The 23,875-nt window shown below is 37.0% G+C and overlaps 1 protein-coding gene across 9 annotated transcripts in view; it reads left to right on the top strand.

The window, feature by feature from the left end:
* Positions 1 to 22,985, top strand: part of LRRC36 (leucine rich repeat containing 36) — a 59,584-nt gene extending 36,599 nt beyond the window's left edge. For 6 of the 9 annotated variants that reach the window (XM_079118492.1, XM_079118497.1, XM_079118495.1 and 3 more), the window contains 8 exons: positions 754 to 805; positions 4,453 to 4,893; positions 8,260 to 8,549; positions 12,015 to 12,180; positions 13,272 to 13,420; positions 17,631 to 17,754; positions 20,513 to 20,627; positions 22,460 to 22,985. In XM_079118492.1, coding sequence (XP_078974618.1) covers positions 754 to 805; positions 4,453 to 4,893; positions 8,260 to 8,549; positions 12,015 to 12,180; positions 13,272 to 13,420; positions 17,631 to 17,754; positions 20,513 to 20,627; positions 22,460 to 22,685 — 1,563 coding nt within the window. In that variant the 3' untranslated portion in view covers positions 22,686 to 22,985. The other 3 variants (XM_079118493.1, XM_079118494.1, XM_079118498.1) reach the window with 3 other exon arrangements.
* Positions 22,986 to 23,875: the final 890 nt, after the last annotated feature.

Genomic DNA, 23,875 nt, shown 5'->3' with positions numbered 1-23,875 from the left:
ATTCTACTTTGGGGACTTAGAAACAATCACTATGACCATTTTTAAAAATCTTAGAATTGATTTAAGGAAATGGAGAAAAGGATACTCCAATCTATATTTAAAGTTAGATAGCACTTATTAGATTTTTTAAAAACACTCCTCTTCTTGGACAGGAAAAGGAAATTGCTGAAATCCTTTCAGTTTAACAAACAAGGAAGTGGGACTTCTTTCTCTGCCTGGCTACCAAAAAGATCCTTTTTTTAAAAGCAAATCGTAGGTGGCTTAGGTGGCTTCTTTTTTCTTTTTTTTTTTTTTTTTTCTTCAGCCCTTACCTAGTTATGCCTGGGACTAATTACCAGCCTATTAAACTTCTATCAGTTTCTGTGGTTGATACTCAGCTTTACCAAAAGGTAAAATAAATATGGGAATTCTTTAAATAGAAAAGAAAAAGAAAAAGTGGCCTTATCTAATTTCTATGCTGAGTTATCTAAGCAGAAAAAATGTAGTATTTCACCTTTTGGTATGTCCTTTACCTTCTAAGGATATTTTGTATTTTCAAGTAGTCTCCTTACCTGCTTCAAAGCAACTCTGTCATCTCCTTGTATTCTGACTGTTTTTAAAATAGGCTTGACCTTTGCTTGAATGATGGTTTCTCCTGCTTCCATGGATGAACATCCTTGCTAATAGGAAAGTACTCTGAACCCCTGGTCTGATCAGCTCATGTCTGAATGCCAGCGAATGCCCTTCTTTCTAAACTTTCAAACCTTTTTTTAGATGCAGGAAGTGACAAGAAGGGAGATGCCAAGTGACAGCCACCAGAATGATGGTAAATATTTTGCTTTTAAGTATTTTTTCCCCACACAGATGAAATTTAACAAGGTGATGATGTCACAGCCCTCAGGCCCTGTTTGGTCAGCTTACTCCTTTCTGCTTTTCTGAGGGATTGCCTTGGATGCTTAGTGACCTGTGAGGTTTTGATACTTTTGCTTGAAGAGTGAATACTCTGATCTCCTTTATTCTTTTTGTACTGGCTAACTATTCCGTTTCTTTTTCTTTTCTTGCATTCTTCTGAATTTGTTATTTTTCTATTCATTCTCCCCCCAATTAGTTTATAAGTTGTGTTTCTATATTTTTAGTATTATTCCCAAAACAACAATATGTGTTCTTAACTTTTATAATTTTAAAATCAATCAATATCTTAAATCTTCTCTTGGATAATTTAAAGACCCTAAAGTCCTTTTACCCTCCATTTACCCTCCTGACATGTGTTATTCTTATGGATCTTAATTCTCTATAGCATAAAAAAAAAACCCACAAGATATTTTTATACAAATGGTATATATTTAAATTCATCCATATGTTTATCACTTTGTTTTCTCATATTTTTTTATCCTAGACTTCTTTTCTGAGTTAATTTTCCACCAACTTACAGTACATCCTTTAGAATTTCCTTTAGTGTGGGACTATTGAAGATGAACTTAGTTTTGTTTGAAAATGCCTCTATTTCACCATCATTCTTGAAGGGTGTTTTTGTTGAGTACAGATTTTTAGATTGTCAGTTGTTTATTTACAAATATTGAAATTATTCCTTTGTATTTGTCTTTTGTGTTTACTAGTTAACTGGAAATCTGACTCCTGCAAGAATAATATGTCTTTTTTTAACCTCTGATTGCTTTTAGCATTTTTCAGTTGTCTTTGGTTTTCTTCAGTTTCATTATGACGTCCAGAATTTTTTTTGTGGGGCAGCGGATACAGGGATTTGGACCCAGGGGTGCTCAACCGCTGAGCAACATCTCCAACCCCCTTTTTTTCTAGTTTTTATTTTGAGACAGGGTCTGGTTAAGTTGCTTAGAGCCTCACTAAGTTGCTGAGACTGGCTTTGAACAGCCTTCCAAGCCACTGGAATTGCAGGTGTGTGCCACTAGGCCCAGCTTGGGTTTATTTTCATTTATTCTGTTTGGTATTTATTATACTTCTCACATCTGTGAATTACATCTCATTAGTTCTGGACAGTACTTCGAATACTGTTTGTGACCCATTCTTTTGTATCTTTTATCTTTCTGGAACTCTTAGTTAATTAAATATATGTCAGAGATTTTCATTTTGTCCTCTTTATCTCTTTATATTTTTCATCTTTGACTGGTCTACAGTCTGTTTAATTCCCTCTGACCAGTTTTCAGTTTACTTACATTCTCTTCAACTATATCTAATTTATTATTATACCTGTCTGCTGAATTCTTCATTCCAATTTTGTTGTTGTTCTATATGCTTTTTCAAATCCTCTGGGTCAGTTTTTCTAAGGAGAAAATTCGGACCTTTTTTTTCTTTTTAGATATACATAATAGTAGAGTAAAGACTTCCTTTATGTTTCTCTAGACATGATAAGCATGCCTGTATATAGGCTATATCTGTTTTTTGTAATGTCTGATTTGGGGGAGGTCTGTGTTTGTTGTCTTTTTTCCCTACTAGTTTTTATTTATGTTGTCTCAGTTCCTTTGTGTATGTTTTGAATCTTTGTTGGCTATTAGATTTGAATAATTATTTGAACTAACAATTAATTATTAGTTCTTAAATGAGTATATTTTTTCCAGAACAGATTTTCATTTGCTTCTAGCAGGCACCCAAAACACTATCAGTCACCTTGATTCCAACTTAAGCTTTGAAGTTCTCTGAACTACCAGATGATGCAAACTTGCATTACCAGTCATTCCAAGAGCTAGTTATTTCTGGTTTATCTTTACTGTGGATACTGTATCCTCCCCAGAGTTCCCTTTTAGTGTGTGTGTGTGTTGGTAGGGTGTTGTTATACCCCACCTTGGGTGGACCTTAGACTTGTATTTCTGTCCCTTTTATCCTAAAAAAGTGACTTTCCATGCTAGACTTACCAATAGGATTTCTTTTGTTCCTAGATTTGGACCTACAAATTCCTATCTTCTTAGCTCTTTGATGCTTTTAAGAATATGTATCATCCTACTTCTTTAATGTCTTCAATAGGATGATAATCGAATTAATTTGCCATTACTTAAAATAGAAGTCCCTTGTTCTTATATTCTTTTTGTTACCTAATGATATTGTTCTATGACCTTTTCCACACTGTATGTGTCAATCCTCGGTAACACATTGAGGTTCTTATAGGTACTTAAGAACATCAGAGTTGAAAGAGTTAATGTGACCAATCAGATACAGTATTTTTTTTTTTAATAAGGAAGCACTTTAATCATATGAAGCTCTTAAAGCACCGAAGAGCACAGGGCTTTCTCTTTTTGTGGTGTTCTACCTGCCCCACTCTGACTTTTGGGGATGAAAGATATAGCTATCTGAGAGAAATGTTTTGTAACTGGGTTAGTACCTAAGTTAGAGATTTTCATAGGTTTTGTATTCCCTATCATTTAATTGGCTTAGGATAGTGGTCCCCAAGAATGAACCTAGTGTCTCTGGATGGAGTTTGGGAGTTGGCTTAGCTTTATTGCAAGAAGTCTATTAAATCAATATTACTTTGTACACTTTTTTATGTTTTACTTTTTTTATTTATTAAAATCTTTTTTATTTTTATAGACTGCATTTTGATTCATTGTAAACAAATTGGGTACAACTTTTCATTTCTATGGTTGTACATAATGTAGATTCGCACCATTCATGTAATCATAAATATACATAGGGTAATACTGTCTGTTTCATTCTACTATCTTTCTGTTCCCCACCCCCACCCCATTTTCCTCTACACCAGCCAAAGTTCTTTCATGCTTTTCTCCCCCCTCACCCCCTTCGTTGTATATTGTCATGAACATATCAGAGAAAACATTCGGCCTTTGGTTTTTTGGGCTTGGCCTATTTCACTTAGCATGATATTTTCTAACTTCATCCATTTACCAGCAAATGCCATAATTTTATTCTCCTTTATAACTGAGTAATATTCTATTGTGTATATATACCACAGTTTCTTTATCCATTCATCAACTGAAGGGCATCTCTGTTGGTTATTTTGTACACTTTTGTAGATCAATTATTTTGTAGACTCAATATATAAAATCACAATTATTGTCATGTGGTAGTACATAAAATTTTTATGTGAAATAACTATTTAGAAAACTGATCCTACAGTTTTAGGAAGAAATTCCTAGGAGATTTTATTAATATGAAATTTATCTCCAGGGTTGAGGTTGTGGCTCAGTAGTAGAGCACTTGCCTTGCATATGTGAGGTACTGGGTTCAGTTCTCAGCACCACATATAAATAAATGAATAAAAATTTTTAAAAAAGAAATTTATCTCCAGAATGTTAATAGATTGTTTGCATAAATGTCCCACATTTTGTTGCTGTTGTCCATGTGTTGGAAATTCTTTTATCACTTTGTACTACCATTTATCAAAATTATTATCCGCCTTGTCCCAAGAACTTTTTCTGTCTCAGTGAACAGGGGCACTCCAAGAAGAATTCTCATTATGTGTGTTTTTTCCCTCTTGGTGGTGATTAGAATTTAGACACTACTCGCCTCATCAGCCTACAGTCCAATCCCCGGAGAAGATGACTAGAGATGGGTACCGAATATCTTTTTTGGACAATAAATCTTCAGGTTCTTCTCCAGAAAAGGACTTGATAACAAGACCCGATACTTACCAACTTTCCCATGATGCCTCATTGGGTAAACGCCTGGATGTGGGTGATTCTAGCCAGATCCATCCCTATCAGATACCTTCCGATATTGGTCTGGAAAATTATGATGGTCATTATTCTCAAACTCGATCCCTGCATGGAAGTCTTGGTAAAAGGCCTCAGAGAAACAAGAACTACCGAGAATATAGCACAAAGCCTCCAAATGATATAAAGGCCACCACATCCCATTCCTGTGGAGACTTACTGACTTCTCTGTCAAACCCTGATTCCAGCACCGAAAGACTTTTGAAGCTCAGTTCAGGTAATAGCTTCCTGTCAGTTTACAGATCTTTTTTTCATAGGCATGAAGGTAGAAAGTATAACTGGACATTTTGAAATTAACATTTCTTAAATTGCATTAGCATTTCTTTCTTTTTCTTTTTTTTTTTTTTTTTTTTTTTGGTACCGGGGATTGAACCCAGGGGCACTTAACCACTGAGCCATATCCCTAGCCTTTTTTTATATTTTATTTAGAGACAGGGGTTCCCTGAGTTACTTAAGACCTCACTAAGTTGCTGAGGCTGGTTTTGAACTCGAGATCCTCCTGCCTCAGCCTCTTGAGTTGCTGGAATTACAGGTGTGTGCCATAGCACCTGGCACATTAACATTTCTTAAATTGTATTTCAGGGTATCTAGTGGTCCTTGGAACTTCCAGAAATCTGCAGGGTATGAGTTTAACATAACAGATAAATTGGAGAAAATTTGTAGGAATGTGAGCTTCATAGCTACATGTTATTATAGTTACATAGCATCCCAGGATGTGTTTATAGCAGCATATAATATTCTCTGACCACAATCCCTGATATTATGAGTTACTTGCATAAGAAACTAGTTTGAGAATAAGTGATGGAGACTGTTCTTCAATTATTTATTAACTTATTCAATAAAACTCCCAGTACACATACTATATGCCAAGACACTATTCTAGTTCTAGCTCTTCAGAAAAAGTAGTGAGCAAAATCAAATTCCATAATTTTTTAAAATTCCCTACTTTCATGAGCTTACATTTTCATAAAAAACAGACAATAAACCAAGTTAATTTATAAACATGTGTCAAGCTATGAGAAGTGCTGTGATGAAAAATATAAGGATGAGGTGATGTTTTAGATTGAATGATCAAGGAAAGCTTCTTTGATGAGGCATTATAAAAATAGAGACTTGAATGAAGCAAGAGTATAAGCCATGTAGATAAGTGAGAGGAGAACTTTCTAGTGAGAGTACTAAGTACAATTCCCCAAGGCTGGAAAATGCTTGGTGTGTTTAAAAAACAAGAAGGAGCCAATGTGGCTATAGTAGAGTTAAGTGAAGTGTATGGATGAAGTCAGAGAGATAGCCAAAATTTATTCTGAGTGAGGTTAGAAGTAGTTGAAGGGCCTGACTCAGTGGCACACACCTGAAATCCCAGCATCTTGGGAGCCTGAGGCAGAAGGATCATGAGTTCAAAGCCAGCCTCAGCAACTTAGGCCCTAAGCAATGTGATGAGTCCCTGCCTCAAAATAAAACATAAAAAGGACTGGAGATGTGGCTCGGTGGTTAAGTGCCCCTGGGTTTAATACTAATACCAAAAAGAAGAAGAAGTTGTAGTATTTGTAACAGGGGATGATGTGATCTCACCAAATAATTACTCTACCTGAAAAATAAAAATAAAAGAATTACTTTGTTTGGGCAGGTGGCATACACCTGCAATCCCAGCTACTCTAAAGGTTGAGGCAAGTTTGAGGCCACTTAGCAAGACCCTGTCCCAAAATAAAATTTTAAAAAGGGCTAGATATGTAATTCAGTGGCACAGCACTTGCCTAGCATGTGTAAGACCCTGAGTTCAATTGCTAGTACTGAAAAAAGAAAAGAATGACTCTGGATACTGGATTGAAAATAGACTGTGGGAAGTAGGCAAGGATGAGAATTCTTTTAACCATTTAAATGGTTATATTCCAGATAAGAGTTGGTGGTGACCTGAGCTAGAGAGCGGTGAAGGTGGTAAGAAGTAATAGGATACTCTGAAGGTTCAGATTCTGGATATGCTCAAAGAGAAAACACCCTGTGATTTGCTGTGGACTGAGGATGAAGTGTGGGAGAGAGTCAAAGATAACCCCAGGTTCTAGAGTCTGAACAACTAGAATAATGAAGTTATTAAGATGGAAAAGAGTGGGAAGAGCAAGTTTTCAGATAAATACCAAGAGTTTGGTTTCAGATTTCTTAAGTTTGAGGTAGCTACTAAAAGATTTCAGAGAAGCCAACTTTATAATTGAACTTATTGGTCTGGAATTCAGGGGAAAAGATGTGGCTGGTAATATAAATTAGGGAATTATAAGTGTATTAGTGGTATTAAAACTGTGAAACTAGATGAATTCTCACCCAGGGAGTGAATATAGATAGGAAAGAGATCCCAGGAGTGATCCTGACCTCTCTGACCATTATAAACTGAATAGATGAAGAGAAATCATCATGGAGAGTGAGGAAGAAGCAACTAGTAACGTAGGAGAAAAGCCAAGAGGGAGTGTTATCCTGGGAGTCAAATGAAGAATGTGTTTCAGGAAGGTGGGATTGTACTATTGGATTGTAGCCCAGTGGTAGAACACTTGCCTAGCATGCATGAGGGCCAGGGTTTAATCACCAGAACCACAAAAGAGGAGGAGGAGAAGGTGGGAGTGACAGTGCTGATAGTGATAACTGGGACTGAAAAGCTATTACGGTATTTGGCAACAGAGAAGGCAACTTCAGGGCTGCGATTGTGGCTCAGTGGTAGAATGTTTGCCTCACGTGTGAGGCGCTGGGTTCGATTATCAGCACTGCGTATAAATAAATGAATAAAGGTCCATCAACAACTAAAAAAATTTTTTTAAAAATGACAACTTCAGGGTGAAATAAACAACCCATTGAAGGAGTTTTATAGTAAAGGGGAACAGAGAAATAGAAATATAGCTGAAGGGGAAAAGGGAGATTCTGATGGAAATAATCAACAAGGGGAAAATTGGTAATGCAGGAAAGAAAGGGGACAATTACAAGTAAAAAATCCTTATTCAGTCAAGAAGAAATAGGATCTAGTCTACCAACAAAGAGTTTGGCTTTAAATGAAGCACGATGGTTAATCTATCGTAATAAGAAGTAGGTAGAGAATTTATGGATACAAATACAAGTTAGAATTGATAGATTTAGTGGAGTGATCACATGGACATTTTCTTTGATTGCCTCTATTTTCTCTGTGAAATAAAGTTAGGTCATCACCTTAGAGAAAGGAGGGAGGAGATAATATTGGAAATTTGAGGAGAAAAGAGATGTGAAATGATCCTCTCAGAATACAGAAAACTAAATTTACCAGAGTAATGTATAAAGGCTGGACAGAACTAAAAGCGTAGACAAGATAGTGGTCAGGATAGTGTGGAAGGTCAGATGCATGTTATTCTCCAACCACATTCCACTGCTCTGGTGTAGGCTTAGAGTGTGTGGATAGTTGAATTTAATCAGAATTGAGATTTTATCAGGTGAAGGGGAGAGAAAGGATCCAGAGAGTTGAGGGTGTTTGCTAGGGAGTGATTATTATGACCTTTGGACTCATTGTAACTACCAATAGAAGTAAAGCATAGGTAGTTGAAAGGCAGGTTCATCTTGCAACCTGTTTCCTCCACAGATCTGTATGCCACAACCCATTTCAACAGTGACCCTGCTCTGCTGGTCAATGTAGAGCAACAATTATCCAGCAACCTCAGTGATTTAACACCAGTGCATGGTTCTTTCCCAAACAACTCTGTCCTGGGAAACTCTCTTAGAATGCTGCTATTACCTCCTGGGACTTCAGAAGACAGAGAGATTCTGACCAAGAGGTCATTAAGCCCATCCAAGAGAGGATTCAAACGGAAGGACAATATCCTTGCCAACCTGAGTTCAAAGCATGGTTTCCGAGATGCTACAGGCAGTGAGGCAAGTGTTGGCTTGTTTGTTTGTGTGTATAAGAAACATATCCAGTTCATGACTACAATGGGGTTCTGGTGGGGATGGTGTTGGTTCTGGACAATAGTGCTAGAGCTTCAAAAGAATTTTCAGATGCCAGTGGCTAACACTGTCATGCCCAAACCTGTGATTCTTCTGTCCTTGGGAAAATCATTCCCTACTGCCACCATTCTCTCCTTTCTATCACAGGGAAACTATCCCTGATCTACTTCTGGAGCAAAACTGTGGTGGGGCAAGTACTTTAATAAAAAGTGGCCCACAGAGTTTACCAACAGGAAGGAATTCAGAAAGTTCAGGGCCTCTGGGTTGGTTAAAAATCTCTATAGCATCAATGTTTATGATCTCATTATTTTTACTCCTTTTTTTCAGCCACAAATGACTTACTTGAAATTGTTTTTATAAAAAGCATTGTTTTTACTTTTCTGCCTAGAAATTCATGATTCTAAATTTTTCCCAAAGTAGCAACAAGAAGATAAATTAGATTATCCAAAGCATTTTTAGATAAAAGTGAGTCTGAGAATGAATGAAAAATCAAGAACATTCCTACACATATGATTCATTAAATAAAATCATAATGCAATAGTGTATATAATTAAAACTTTATTATTTACCTGGAGTTTGGCCCAGCAAACTCATCCCAAATACATTCCTTACAGAAAATGCCCTCCACTCTCCTCTCTCATCTGTTCGAATGCTAATTTTGCTTCAGGTCTTACTGACATCATGAAGACTTCTCACTTTAATTACAGGAACCACAGTGCTTAGGGTCCTCTCTTTCCCTGGGCCCATGATCATTTGTCAGTTAATCATTTACTGTCCTGTAAGGGAACAGGATATTTGGTCAAGAACTACTATTTCTAGTCACTTATATTTTTAATTGTTGGAAATCTTTGGCCCATTTGGGATGAGTTTACAGGAGTTTTTTGGTCATTTTTTGTTTGGTTGGATTTTTTTTTTTTTTTTTTGACTCTTTACTTCCTATTCAGTTTACAGAACTTTGGAGGTGGTTATAATTTTTATGCACCAAAGGGGGCAGTCATGTAATACTATTTTTAAGCTTTTGGTCCCTATCTATCTATCTATCTATCTATCTATCTACCTATCTATTTATCTGGTTTTTTCTATCTATCTCTCCCCCTCCCCATTCTCTGACAACAGTGCCCATTTTATCAGACAAAACACTAACTGAGAGTTAATGTATTTAGGGTGAAGGCTCAGTATCACTTAGAATATCTGGGATGCCACATTAGTAAAAAGTTTTAGGAAAAAATTTTACCTCTGCTTCCTATTATATTGTTAAAATCTCAATACACTTTTCTGGACTATAAACTCCCTTTCCTGTTAGACATTAGTTGTTGTTCTTTTTTTTAATATGGAAAGCTTCTTGAATATAAATATAAAGCCAAACATTTTTTTAAGGTGCTGGGGATGAAATCCAGGGCCTCACACATACCAGGCAAATGCCCTACACTGAGCCATACCTCCATGTCCTGAATATAAATATAAAAGAAATATGCTGTTCCATTTCTATAAGCTGTTAAGTCAGAAAATTCCCCAAAAGAAAAGAGCATTAAACTTTTAAAGGTATAAAAACAATCTTATGTTGCACAGTTAAACTACACATGAATTTATAATTAGAAAACTTATTTTTAACCAACTGGCTTTAGAGACACAAATTATAAAAAATTAGCGTAGCTATTTCTTTAAAACCCCCATAAGGTAAATAAAGTATAACTTGCTGAAAATTAAAAGACATGTAAAAAGTTACAAAATTATCTCAAAGTTCATAAAAATTATCCCCAACTCTCCCCAGATGGTGAGAAATAAAAATGCTGAAAGGCATATATATTTCCAAGTTGCTTCATAATGTACACACAAAAGTACAAAAAACTAATGACAATAAATATTCATTATTGACAAGTTCCTATAAAGTGGCCCTGTGGTGTGACCAGACTTTCTATGACTTTTTTCCCCAATTAGGTTGTTAACTTCATAAAGGACCCTATCTTTCACACCTTCATTTATCTATAGTCCTTATTTAGTACTCTCAAGACACATGATCAGTGGTCAGCAGAGATCTGTTGAGCAAATATTTATTCCATTTGTATTGCCTTTCCCTGTCATCATGCGTAACACATGTAACTTGAGTCATAAATATCACTGTCTTTAGTATTGTTTGATTATCTAATTAACCATCCATAATTAAAAAAAATAATTTTAGTTGTAGTTGGACACAATGCCTTTATTTATTTTTATATGTGGTGCTGAGGATTGAACCCAGTGCTTTGTATGTGCTAGGTGAGCTCTCTACCACTGAGGCACAACCCCAGTATTTTTACCTCAGGCACAACCATCCATAATTTTTTTCATCAAAAGATTGAGAAATAATTTGGCTCTTTTAAATTTATATCAGTTTTATTAGTCCATGAGACTCTACAGAAAAGATTGTTTAATTTGTACAATAAAATTCACAATTATATAAATTACATAAATGTCAGGTCACAATGAATAAAAACAGCTGTGGCCAGGTGTAATAACACACGCCTATTATCCCAGTGACTCAGAAGACTAAGGCAGGAGGATCTCAAGTTCAAGGCCAACCTCGGCAACCTAGCAAGACACTGTTTCAAAATAAAAATTAAAAAGAACTGAGACTATAGCTCTGTGCAAAGCACCCCTGAGTTTAATCCCTGTAACACAAAAAATTGTGAATTTTACTATACAGATCTATCTATACAAATTATATATATAACTTACTGAATAAAAAATACCTTTAGTACTAGGTTCAACAGTAACTTTTTTTTTAATGGTACTAGGATTGAACCCAGGGTCACTCTACCACTGAGCTATATCCCTAGCCTTTTTTATTTTTTATTTTGAGATAGGGTCTTGCTAAGTTGCACAGGCTGACCTTGAACTTGCAGTCCTCCTGCCTCCCTAGTCTCTGAAATTACAGGTGTACACTATCACACCTGGCACCAATAATAACATTTAATATATAACATTTAAAATGTTGTAGGATATTTATACTTGTTAATATATTAACATATTAAGTAGAAGCTTATTATGAATTATAATTTCTTATTACTCCCAATTTTACTCTATGATATATTGTACTTTTTAAAATGTTCTACATTTTAACCTTTCGCTATTACACAGTATACCAAATCGTAGATGTAGGTGTCAAGAAACACATTTTTATTGTTAATGTATGATAGAAAATAGTTACCTTTGACATTATCCTTGAATATTGTATGTGTTTGCCTTGGCCATAAATAACATATTACTCAAATTCACACTGGAAGATGAAACCATCTTTCTTTTTTATTTTTTACCCTTTTTAAAAAAATTAATGCTTTAAATGTCTGGATTCTTACTTCCCATATTGTGTAAGAATGACAAATGGTTGGGGGGTTTTGTGTTTTTTTTCTTGAGCCTCTCTCTAGTGACCTGGGCAGTTTACATGGTTTGCCAGGAAACCACAGTCCCCCGATCTCTGCCAGAACCCCCCATGTGGCCACTGTCCTCAGACAGCTCCTGGAGCTTGTGGATAAGCACTGGAGTGGCTCTGGCTCCCTCCTCCTCAACAAGAAGTTTCTGGGTGAGTTAGTGCATTTGCAGTTCCTTGAGGAGAACTGTATCTTGCTTTTGCTCTGTGTTCTGCTAAGTCACTTAGACCTCTTAACTTGCAAGGAAAATTGTTCTTATATATAAAATGTCTCATAAACACCATAATTAACAAATATGCATTTTTCTCACATTTGTCTTCCCTATACTTTAAAAATCAGCACTCTTTCCAATTGTTTTGTAGCAACTGTTTTGTTTTTCCTGTGATGTCTGTGTGAGTGTGCGTGTGTGTGTGTGTGTGCAAGCACACACGCTCACACATGTAGGATTTAGTAATATATAGAATGACCAGATAGATATGTAAATTGAGAATGGTCATGCAAATAATTACAAAAATATTTTATGATCCTTGGGAAAATTCCAATAATGAATATAACAGAAATTAGGTTTGATCATCAGAATTCTGAGCTAACTGTTTAAATTTTATGATTTGAGAAACTTCAATGAGAAAATGACCTAGGGATTCTTTTTTGACCTCCCAAGGGATTCTCTTTTAGAAACATGGGGAAAAGCAGCTTTGCAAATGTTGATTTCGTGTGTTTGTTGTTTAATGGAAGAAGAATGCAAGGAACTTTGGGTGTTAATAAAAGTTGAAGTGAAAACTAGAAACTTGGAATTTGTTTGGGTTGGAAAAGCTTTTTTTTTATTATTATTTCTAAGGACTGGGTTGTAACTCAATGGCAGAGCGCATGCCTAGTTTACATGAGACCCTGGGTTCAGTCCCCAGCACTAAAAAATTTTTTCCTGAAAGGGACACATAAGAGAAGAAACCATAGCCCAATTATTTTCCTTCCCAAGTTGACCTTTTGCTCTCATTTGGTAGGAAATTATGCCCTGGAGCCATAAATCAGTGACTTGAGAGTAGTGCACTTGGGAAGGGTTGTTGCTGTTCCTCCACTGAGGACATGGGATATAATATATTAGCCTTCACAAAGCACCTCTTACAGCCACTTAACTGAATTCTTGTAAAAAGGAGATAGATTACAGAGCTGATGGTTATTGACTAGAAATTTTGTGCTTTAGCTTTTAAGATTGGCGCATGTACCCAACCTGAATTTTTGGCAGGTCCTGCCCGAGATTTGCTTCTGTCTCTGGTAGTCCCAGCTCCTCCTCAACAGTGGTGTCGCTCACATCCTGAAGACCCATCCTTAAAAGCCTTCCGATGGAGGGAGAGTGAACTGAAGGAGGCTGGGCAACTGGTCCCTAATGATATGGTATGACTCCCTCATCTTTCTTCTTCCTCTTCCTTTACTAGAAAAGGACTGAGCAGCAGAACTAGAACACCTCTAAGACCTAAAGATCATCATCACTATGAATACCTCTAAGACCTAAAGATCATCATCACTATGAACACCTAAACACTCTGCCACCAATATTGGAAAGTCAGGCTTGACAAATCAGAAACACAAAACTTTCCAGGTTAGGGACAACTTGGAAGTTCTGCAGGAATGACTTCCTCATCCTAGCCCTAATCAAAATATTTTGAAGAAACACTTGAAAATGGGAAGTGAGGGGAAGGAAATAAAAACCCTAGGGTGAAAATATTTAGGATCATGTTCTTGAAGATTATGGCTTGGGCACAATGAAGGAAGGCAAATATCTCTGATTGTCTTTCCTCCCTCTGATAGAGCTGAGAGCTTAGAACCAGTGTCCATCTTAGAACATCAGGTTACTGGCTCTGTGAGAGGAAGAAGGAATTCATATCCCCAAGCTTTTCTCTCTTTTCTTAACATTAGAGGATTTTCAGACACCAAGTTCAGTTCTAGAAACTTTAAGTAGATGACTCAGAATGCTAACCACTTGTCAAAATGATCATTTGTTCAGCAAGAGTTGTGAATAAACCATAGGAAAGATCATGACTCCATGTGATTGATTTTCTTGCTGCACTGCAGCTATGTTTGCCAATGAATTAAATTCTAGTGAGAAAGTCACACAGATGCTGACCTCCATTCATTTTATCACTAGTTAAAAGAGAAGATTTTTTGAATCCTCTAAAAACACTACTCAGGATGTCAGAATCTTTTTTTTTTTTTTTTTTTTTTTTTGAGGGAGAATGGAAAGCATTTCCTTTATTTTTTTTATTTTATTTTTTTTTATTGTAAACAAATGGGATACATGTTGTTTCTCTGATTGTACATGGCGTAAAGGCATACCATTTGTGTAATCATAAATTTACATAGAGTAATGTTGTTTGATTCATTCTGTTATTTTTTCCCTTCCCCTCACCCCTCCCACCCCTCTTTACCCTCTATACAGTACTTCCTTCCTCCATACTTGCCCCCCTCCCTAACCCTAACTCTAACCCTAACACTAACCCTTCCCTCCCCCTCATTATGTGTCATCCTCCACTTATTAGCGATATCATTCGTCCTTTGGCTTTTTGAGATTGGCTTATCTCACTTAGCATGATATTCTCCAATTTCATCCATTTGCCTGCAAATGCCATAATTTTATCATTCTTTATGGCTGAGTAATATTCCATTGTATATATATACCACAGTTTCTTTATCCACTCATCAATTGAAGGGCATCTAGGTTGGTTCCACAGTCTGGCTATTGTGAATTGAGCAGCTATGAACATTGATGTGGCTGTGTCTCTGTAGTATGCTGATTTTAAGTCCTTTGGGTATAGGCCAAGGAGTGGGATAGCTGGGTCAAATGACGGGTCCATTCCAAGTTTTCTAAGGAATCTCCACACTGCTTTCCAGAGTGGCTGCACTAATTTGCAGCCCCACCAGCAATGTATGAGTGTACCTTTCTCCCCACATCCTCGCCAACACCTGTTGTTGCTCGTATTCTTGATAATCGCCATTCTAATTGGGGTGAGATGGAATCTTAGGGTGGTTTTGATTTGCATTTCTCTTATTACTAGAGATGTTGAACATTTTTCCATATGTTTGTTGATTGCTTGTAGATCTTCTTCTGTGAAGTGTCTATTCATTTCCTTAGCCCATTTGTCGACTGGATGATTTGAATTCTTGGAGTAAAGTTTTTTGAGTTCTTTATAGATTCTGGAGATTAGTGCTCTATCTGAAGTATGATTGGCAAAGATATTCTCCCATTCTGTAGGCTCTTTCTTCGCATTGCTGATAGTTTCCTTTGCTGAGAGAAAGCTTTTTAGTTTGAATCTATCCCAGTGGTTGATTCTAGCTTTTATTTCTTGTGCTATGGGAGTCCTGTTAAGGAAGTCTGATCCTAGACCAACAAGGTGAAGATTTGGACCTACTTTTTCTTCTGTAATCTGCAGGGTCTCTGGTCTGATTCCGAGGTCCTTGATCCATTTTGAGTTTAGTTTCGTGCATGGTGAGAGATATGGGTTTAGTTTCATTCTGTTGCATATGGATTTCCAATTCTCCCAGCACCATTTGTTGAAGAGGCTATCTTTTCTCCATTGCATATTTTTGGCACCTTTGTCTAGTATGAGAAAATTGTATTTATTTGGGTTTGTGTCCGTGTCCTCTATTCTATACCATTGATCTACCTTTCTATTTTGGTACCAATACCATGCCGTTTTTGTTACTATTGCTTTGTAGTAGAGTTGAAGATCTGGTATTGCAATACCCCCTGTTTCACTCTTCCTGCTAAGTATTGCTTTAGCTATTCTGGGTTTCTTATTCTTCCAGATGAATTTCATAATTGCTTGCTCTATTTCTGTAAGGTACATCATTGGGATTTTAATTGGAATTGCATTGAATTTGTATAGCACTTTAGGTAGTATGGCCATTTTGACAATATTAATTCTTCCTATCCAAGAACATGGAAGATCTTTCCATCTTCTAAGGTGTTCTTTAATTTCTTTCTTTAGTGTTGTATAGTTCTCATTGTAGAGGTCTTTCACCTCTTTTGTGAGATTGATTCCCAAGTATTTTATTTTTTTCGAGGCTATTGTGAATGGGGTAGTTTTCCTAATTTCTCTTTCTGAAGATTCATCACTTATGTATAAAAATGCGTTGGATTTATGGGCATTGATCTTGTAACCTGCTACTTTACTGAATTCACTTATGAGTTCTAAGAGTTTTCTGGTGGAATTTCCAGGTTCCTCTAAATATATAATCATGTCATCAGCGAACAGGGATAGTTTGAGTTCTTCTTTCCCAATTCGTATCCCTTTAATCTCTTTGGTTTGTCTAATTGCTCTGGCCAGAGTCTCAAGAACGATGTTGAATAGAAGTGGTGAAAGAGGGCATCCCTGCCTTGTTCCAGTTTTTAGGGGGAATGCTTTCAGTTTTTCACCATTTAGAATGATATTAGCCATGGGCTTAGCATAAATGGCCTTTACAATGTTAAGGAATGTTCCCACTATCCCTATTTTTTCCAGTGTTTTGAGCATGAAGGGGTGCTGTATTTTATCAAATGCTTTTTCTGCATCTATTGAAATAATCATGTGATTCTTGACTTTAAGTCTATTAATGTGGTGAATTACGTTTATTGATTTCCTGATGTTGAACCAACCTTGCATCCCTGGGATGAAACCAACTTGATCATGGTGCACTATCTTTTTAATATGTTTTTGTATGCCATTTGCTAAAATTTTGTTGAGAATTTTTGCATCGATGTTCATTAAGGATATTGGTCTGAAATTTTCTTTCCTTGATGAGTCTCTGTCTGGTTTAGGTATCAGGGTGATATTGGCTTCATAGAATGAGTTTGGGAGGGTTCCCTCCTCTTCTATTTTATGGAATACTTTGAGAAGTATTGGAATGAGCTCTTCTTTAAAGGTTTTGTAGAACTCGGCTGAGAACCCATCTGGTCCCGGACTTTTCTTTGTTGGTAGGCTTTTGATGACTTCTTCTATTTCAGTACTTGAAATTGGTCTATTTAAATTGTTTATGTCCTCCTCGTTCAGTTTAGGCAATTCATATGTCTCTAGAAACCTGTTGATGCCTTCAAAATTTTCTATTTTGTTGGAGTATAGATTTTCAAAATACCTTCTAATTATGTTTTGTATTTCAATCCTGTCTGTTGTGATATTTCCTTGTTCACTCCGAATTTTAGTGATTTGGGTTTTCTCTCGTCTTCTCTTTGTTAGTGTGGCTAAAGGTTTATCAATTTTGTTTATTTTTTCGAAGAACCAACTATTTATTTTGTCAATTTTTTGTATTGTTTCTTTTGTTTCAATTTCATTGATTTCAGCTCTGAGTTTAACTATTTCCTGTCTTCTACTACTTTTGGTGCTGTTCTGTTCTTCTTTTTCTAGGGCTTTGAGCTGTAGTGTTAGGTCGTTTATTTGTTGAGTTTTACTTCTTTTATTAAATGCGCTCCATGAAATAAATTTCCCTCTAAGTACTGCTTTCATAGTGTCCCAGAGATTTTGATATGATGTTTCTTTGTTCTCATTTACCTCTAAGAATTTTTTAATTTCCTTCCTAATATCTTAGGATGTCAGAATCTTGATGTGTTGGTATTTTGTTTTCTGATCAAAAGGAAAGTTTGAAGCAAAAACTGGTCAGAGTGCTGGAGGAAAACCTCATTTTGTCAGAAAAAGTTCAGCAGTTGGAGGAAGGTGCTGCCACCTCGATTGTGAGTGGACACCAGTCCCATACTTACGGTAGGTCATGTGTGGGACTTCTCAAGAAACTGCCTGTAAATGACCCATTTAATAAGCTTCATCAATCAAAGCTCACAAGGCTAACTTTGACTTACCTGGTCACTGCTTTTCTTGGAAGTTATTAGAAACAATCATTCTGCCTCAGAGAGATGTATTGCAAGGGGCTTGGGCTACCAGAAAGCTCTTCATCAGCACAAAGCATGCACAAATGTTATTATTGCCATTATTTTTGAAAATGATACTTGCTTTTGTGATTATAGAAGTAGAATGTGTTCTCTATAGAAAGTTTGGAAAATATAAGGAAAGTATAACCCTATGACCCAGCAATAACTATCATTAGTGTTTTATTAACTTACCTTTATACACATGTTTAATTAAAATTTTAAAATTTTATCCTGATTTTTTTTTGGGGGGGTGCTGGGGATCAAACCCAGGGCCTTGTGCTTACAAGGCAAGCACTCTACCACCTGAGCTATCTCCCCAGCCCTATCCTGATGTCTTAAAGAATAATTTACAGGGCTGAGGTTGTGACTTAGTGATAGAGCAAGGCCCTGGGTTCAATCCCCAACACTGCAAAAACATTTTTTATTAATTTACATCCAACAAAACTGGATATGGAAGCCAGAGGTTCTTTACCACTGAGCTATATCACCAGCCCTTTATATTTTTTTCTTTTAAGACAGGATCTTTATAAATTGCTGAGAGGCTCACTAACTTGTTGTGACTGCCCTCAAAATTTTCAACCTTCCTGTCTCAGCCTCCTGAGTCACTGGGATTATAGGCATACACCACTGTGCTCAGTGCACACATTTTAAATTTGATCCTAATCATAATACAGAACATTTCTGTTAATCAAGAAAGTTCTCTCATGCCCCTTATACAGTTTCCTACATTCTCTGCCTCAGGCAATCACAGACCTGGTTTTTATACACTAATATTACTAATTTAATGGCATAGGTAGTTCCTTCAGTATCACATGAATATACTATATCTACCTAGTCCTCTGTATAGTTGTTTCTGATGTTTATTATTATAAATATGGCTACCATTACTAATAATAATGGTTATATAAATAATATACAGAAAATATAAGTAATTCTAAAGTGTTTTCAAACATTAAGAAAGACCTAAAGTGGAAGAAGTGATCCTAGAATGAAAATGTGTCTTTGCAATCATCTTCCCTTCTGATGGAGTTGAGACCTAATATTTATATAAGTCCATAAATAATGCTGCTATTCATATCTAACATATGTAAATCTTTGTGTACATTTACTTTCTTAGGATGTGCTCCTGGAAGTTAGAATTAGTGAGTCAAAAGACGTGGACATTTTTTGAGACTTTTTTTGCACATTGCCAAGAAAGGTGGTTTCAATTTACACTTGCATCAGCAGTGTATTCCAATGCTTTTTTCACTCCACCTTTGCAAACAATGAAGATTTTTTAGCTTTGTTATTGTTACAAGAAAAAAATAATATCCCATTTAAGTCTTTATTTATATTACTTTATTAATAGCATATTTTAAGCCAGGTTTTTTTTAGTTTTATTTTTCTTTGCTTTTTTTTTTTTGTGTGTGTGTGTGTGTGTGTGTGTGATACTGGAGATTAATCCCAGGGCACTCAACTGCTGAGCTTTATCCCAGTCCTTTTAATTTTTTTTTTAATTTTGAGAGTCTTGATAAATTGCTGGCTTCCAATTTGCAATTCTCCTGCCCCAGCCTCCCAAATTGCTGGAATTACAGGCATTCACCACTGTCAGCTAGGCCAGTATTTTAGATAAAGTCTGCCCTCCACTTTAAACTTCTAGTTCAGCTTCCCTAAGCAAATTAGAGGCATTCAGATTCACATGAAGAGCTTGATTTGGAAGCACTGAATTTCCATTGTTAAATCTCAGCACAGTCTGTTACTCAGAAGCCTGAAAAATTGAAACAATAATCTCCATTTATCTACTCTGAAAATATAAGTATGTGTTGGTCCACAGGTCTGTCAATCAACCAGAGGGTCTGTTTCAGTATTTTGGCTTATTCTGTTGAGGAGTACAGCCCCTGCCATCCTGTTTTCCACCTTCCAGAACTGTGCTATCTCAAAATGCTATCCACATTTATGGATATCCACCTGGGAGCTTATTATGTTGTATATTGGGCCTCTTTTCAGACCTACTGAATCAGAATCTATTTTTAATGAGATCCCCGAATGATTCACAAGCATATGAACATTTAAGAAGTATTATTTTGGAAGACTGACCTAAGTTCCTGTGCTTTTTCCTACCTCATTATTGCAGGCAATGGTAGAATCTGGGGAGGTAGAGATCAGTGTCTCAGCTACAATTCCATTTATGCATACCTTCACTGAGTCATTACTATGTGCCTGACAGTTCTAGATGTTTTCACAAACTACATGGGGAGTGGAGGGCATGCATTCACAAACCAAAATGGAGACTACAGGAGACCTAATACTTGTTGACTGCTTATGTGAAGTGAGGACAGAATACTCATCGAATCCTTATAGTGGTGCTATAGGACAGGGTTATTACCTCTAGTGAAGCTCAGAAACATGAACTAACATGTTCAATATTAAGTGGTTAAATTGTAATTCAGATCTGTTGCCCAACTCCATATTCTTGACATCATAACTCCTGTTGGAGTCTGGAGGTGAGTGCTATAGGGCACTCAATTGTCAAAATGTCCATTTGAATATGTAAGCTCTACTCAAAGATGAGTGGCTTGGAATCCTGCTCATCCCGGCTACTGTACTCTTTGTAGATGATCTTTTGCGCAAAAACCAGCAGTTGACTATGCAGGTGGCTTGCTTGAACCAGGAACTTGCCCAACTGAAAAAGCTGGAGGAAACCGTTGCCCTTCTTCATGAAAGTCAGAGGTAGGCAAGGTTCTCTTTAGTTGGTTTCTGGAAGCAGGTATTTACTTCCCTTTATCTCCTTTGCTTTGTTTTTAATGTTAATATCTATAAAAATTTGCAAATTGTAACTGTAGTATTTGTGTAAATCTCTAGCAACTGGCCAGTTAGCTCAGGGATCAAAGCACTACTTTTGGTGCTGCTCTTATACAGAAGGGACTAAACATCTTCGGTGGGTTGTAGCACCTCAATAATTAGTTTCCCACTGGTTCTAATGGGGTTAGCTTTTGGAGGGTCAGCTAACTTTCTTCACTATGTACCCCCTAAAACCAGTCACCTGGCTCCTTTGGAAAATGCCTTCCTGCTATTGGTCACAAAAGATGCATCAAGAGCACTCAGCAGAGAGTGATAGGGAAAGAATCCAAAGTATATGTCTTCTTCAGTGGTACTCAAAAGCATCAGCATCTTCACAGAAGAGTATCCTTGGATGCAGACCAAGAAACACTGGAGGAAACCTCAAGGCCATTGGCTTGGCAGTTCTAGGGAAGCCCTGGAAGTCTTGATTTGCCAGTCTACCTTTACTAGGACTTTTAATGACATTGAAATACAAACACCCCATTCCCAAACCTTCAACTCTACGCTTCATCACTCTCTTATGGAAATAACTTCATATTCAAAGGATGAAACCCAGTCCCCTTCTGGATGGATTTTTTTTCATTATATGTTTGTAGGGTGGGAACCGAGAAAATGCATTTCTAGTAAGGTTTCAGGTGATACTGTTGCTGCTGATCTGGGAACCACATTCTGAGAGCATTAGGGTATCTCTTTTAGGGTATGTGTAGTCAAAATAGTGTATTTTAAATTAACTTGTATGGGTTCACTTGTTTCATTTTGCTTTTGATTCTTAGGGAATTTTTATTATTTTGATTTAATCTTATTTGTATAATTATGTAGAACATTTACGTGGCCCCAAAATCAAATCTATAAAATAAGATAAATTCAGAAAAATGTAGATCCTTTTCCTGTCTCCTCTATCTTTTTTTCCCTCCTACTGGCATTCCATTGTGGGTGTTGGCATTTGTATTCCCCCTTTATTATATAAAAAGAAGCATAATGTTTTTTTAACATTTTATCTTAGAAATAAGTTCACAGAGGTCTATAAAGTTAGTTTTATTCCTTTTTATAGCTGCATAGTACTCTCATGTGTGTTGTAGTTTATTTGATTGTCTTCTTGTAATGTCTATGGATATTTTGGTTAGCCATATTTGGCTGTTGAAAAATAGTACCATAGGGGCTGGAGGTATGGATCAGTGGTAGAGTGTGTATTTAGTATGCTTCAGGTCCTGGGTTCAATCCCCAGCACCAAAAATAAAAACAAACCAAATAGTACTATAATGAACAGCTTTTGTATATATACCTTTTTTATTGCCAATGTATGGATGACTTTCAACATTACTTGGTAATACAGGGTTCAGAAAGACAGGCTGGCATCTTTCTTAGTTGCAGAGATAGGACAAGTTAGAAAAATAAGTTGTAATTTGGGGAGTGGGTAGAAATTGAGGACTGATCAGGAACCAGTGCCCTACTTACCTCATCAGTAAAGTGTTTTGGAAACAATATAACAACCACTCTATAAAATGTGAAATGTATTATTGCTTCAGTCAGTCTGGAACACAAACAGGATTGTAATGAGGAAACTGTATGTTTGCTTTTAAAATAACCCACTCATAAATTGGACAATTCTGTTGAAAGATGTTTCTTCATTTTAAATTTATCTTCAGCAAACATTTCAGACCCAAATGGCATCTACTTTGCTTTTGTGATTTCATGACTGTCTTTTTCCCCCTGGGCCTCAGATCCCTGGTGGTAACTAATGAGTATCTGCTGCAGCAGCTGAATAAAGAGCAAAAAGGTTATTCCGGGAAAGCACTCCTGCCTCCTGAGAAAAGTCATCATCTGGGGAGATCATCACCCTTTGGGAAAAGCATATTGTCTTCCTCCTCACCAGTGGCACACGACACGGGTCAGTATCTAACACAAAGCATCTCAGAAGCTGTCCCAGATCCTAATTTGTGGAGCTAGCATCGAACACCTTCACTCTCTACTCTTGCTTGTCTGTGGAGGGCTCTCTGCGTCATTGCCACCAGCAAAATATAAGAAAAAACTTATTCTGATTATAGGTACTGTCCTTTTTATTTCTCTATGTATTCCCCTTCAATCATTTTTTCCTCTGCCCACAGAAATTGCATCCTGTCACACAGAGGCATTTGACTGAAAATGTCAAAAAGGAAAAAACTGGACACTTCCCCCAGTGTCATTTGAAACTGTGTGGTAGAAAGTCACAAAAGAACATCCATCAAATATATTTTGTGTTAAAAGAAATTTTAGAGACTCTATTTATGGATTCACCAAACACCTTTGGAGTTTCCCCCTACCACAATGAAAAGGTGACATCTGATGTTGGCCCTGGAGTAGCCCATGTTTTGTTTAGTCAAGAAAAAAGGACAAACTCATGCTGGTCTGGGGACCACATCTGAGAGCATTAGGGTATCTCTTTTTGGTAATGCATAGTCAAAATGATGTATTTTAAATTAACTTGAAACAATTCTGGACCGAACAAGTCTAACAAAAACTCTGAAGAGAAGGGATGCCACAGAGAAAGAGAGTGAGGAATCCCAGCATGGAAAGACCACAGCCAGGATTAGTGTGTGAGTGGGAGCTGGCAGAAGGGTAGGATGGGAGCAGAAAGAGGGAGCCTCAGGGGTGCACAGTCTGGAGCACTCAGAGGGATTCTGGGGCAGGGTTGGAGGTGGGACAGGATTCCATGAGTGTGTGTGAGTGGCAGTGTGTGAGCCTGGGAAATGTGATGTTAGGAAAATGTCCCCAAACAACATTAGACTGAGACCTCAGAATTAGTAAGAGATACCTGATAATAAGAGGTTACTATACCAGGCAAACAAACCATAGGGCCAGGAGCAAAAGCAATGAGAGAAGCTGCAGAGAAGCAGTGCACACACAGGCCATGAAGGAAAGGGGCAAGAGAAAGGTAGCAGGAGTGAGGCCATGTGGCTCCTGAAGATTCCAGATTAGAGAGTCCCAGGAGTAGGGGCTTGAGTGAGGCTTTCTCTGTGGAAAGAATGGGTTGACAGTGGTGTTGCACAAGGGAGAACCCCAGAAGAACTGGATAACAGAGAGACATAGCTTCTGAGTGTGCCAGCTTGGGCTCAGTGGCCATTTCACATACAAGTATTACTTACTGTATTTCTTTAATT

This window comes from Sciurus vulgaris (genome assembly GCF_902686455.1).
Source record: "Sciurus vulgaris genome assembly, chromosome: 17".
NCBI classification, from domain to species: domain Eukaryota; kingdom Metazoa; phylum Chordata; class Mammalia; order Rodentia; family Sciuridae; genus Sciurus; species Sciurus vulgaris.
Note: the sequence above shows the minus strand (reverse complement) of the source record. Positions and strands in the feature narration are given on the sequence as shown.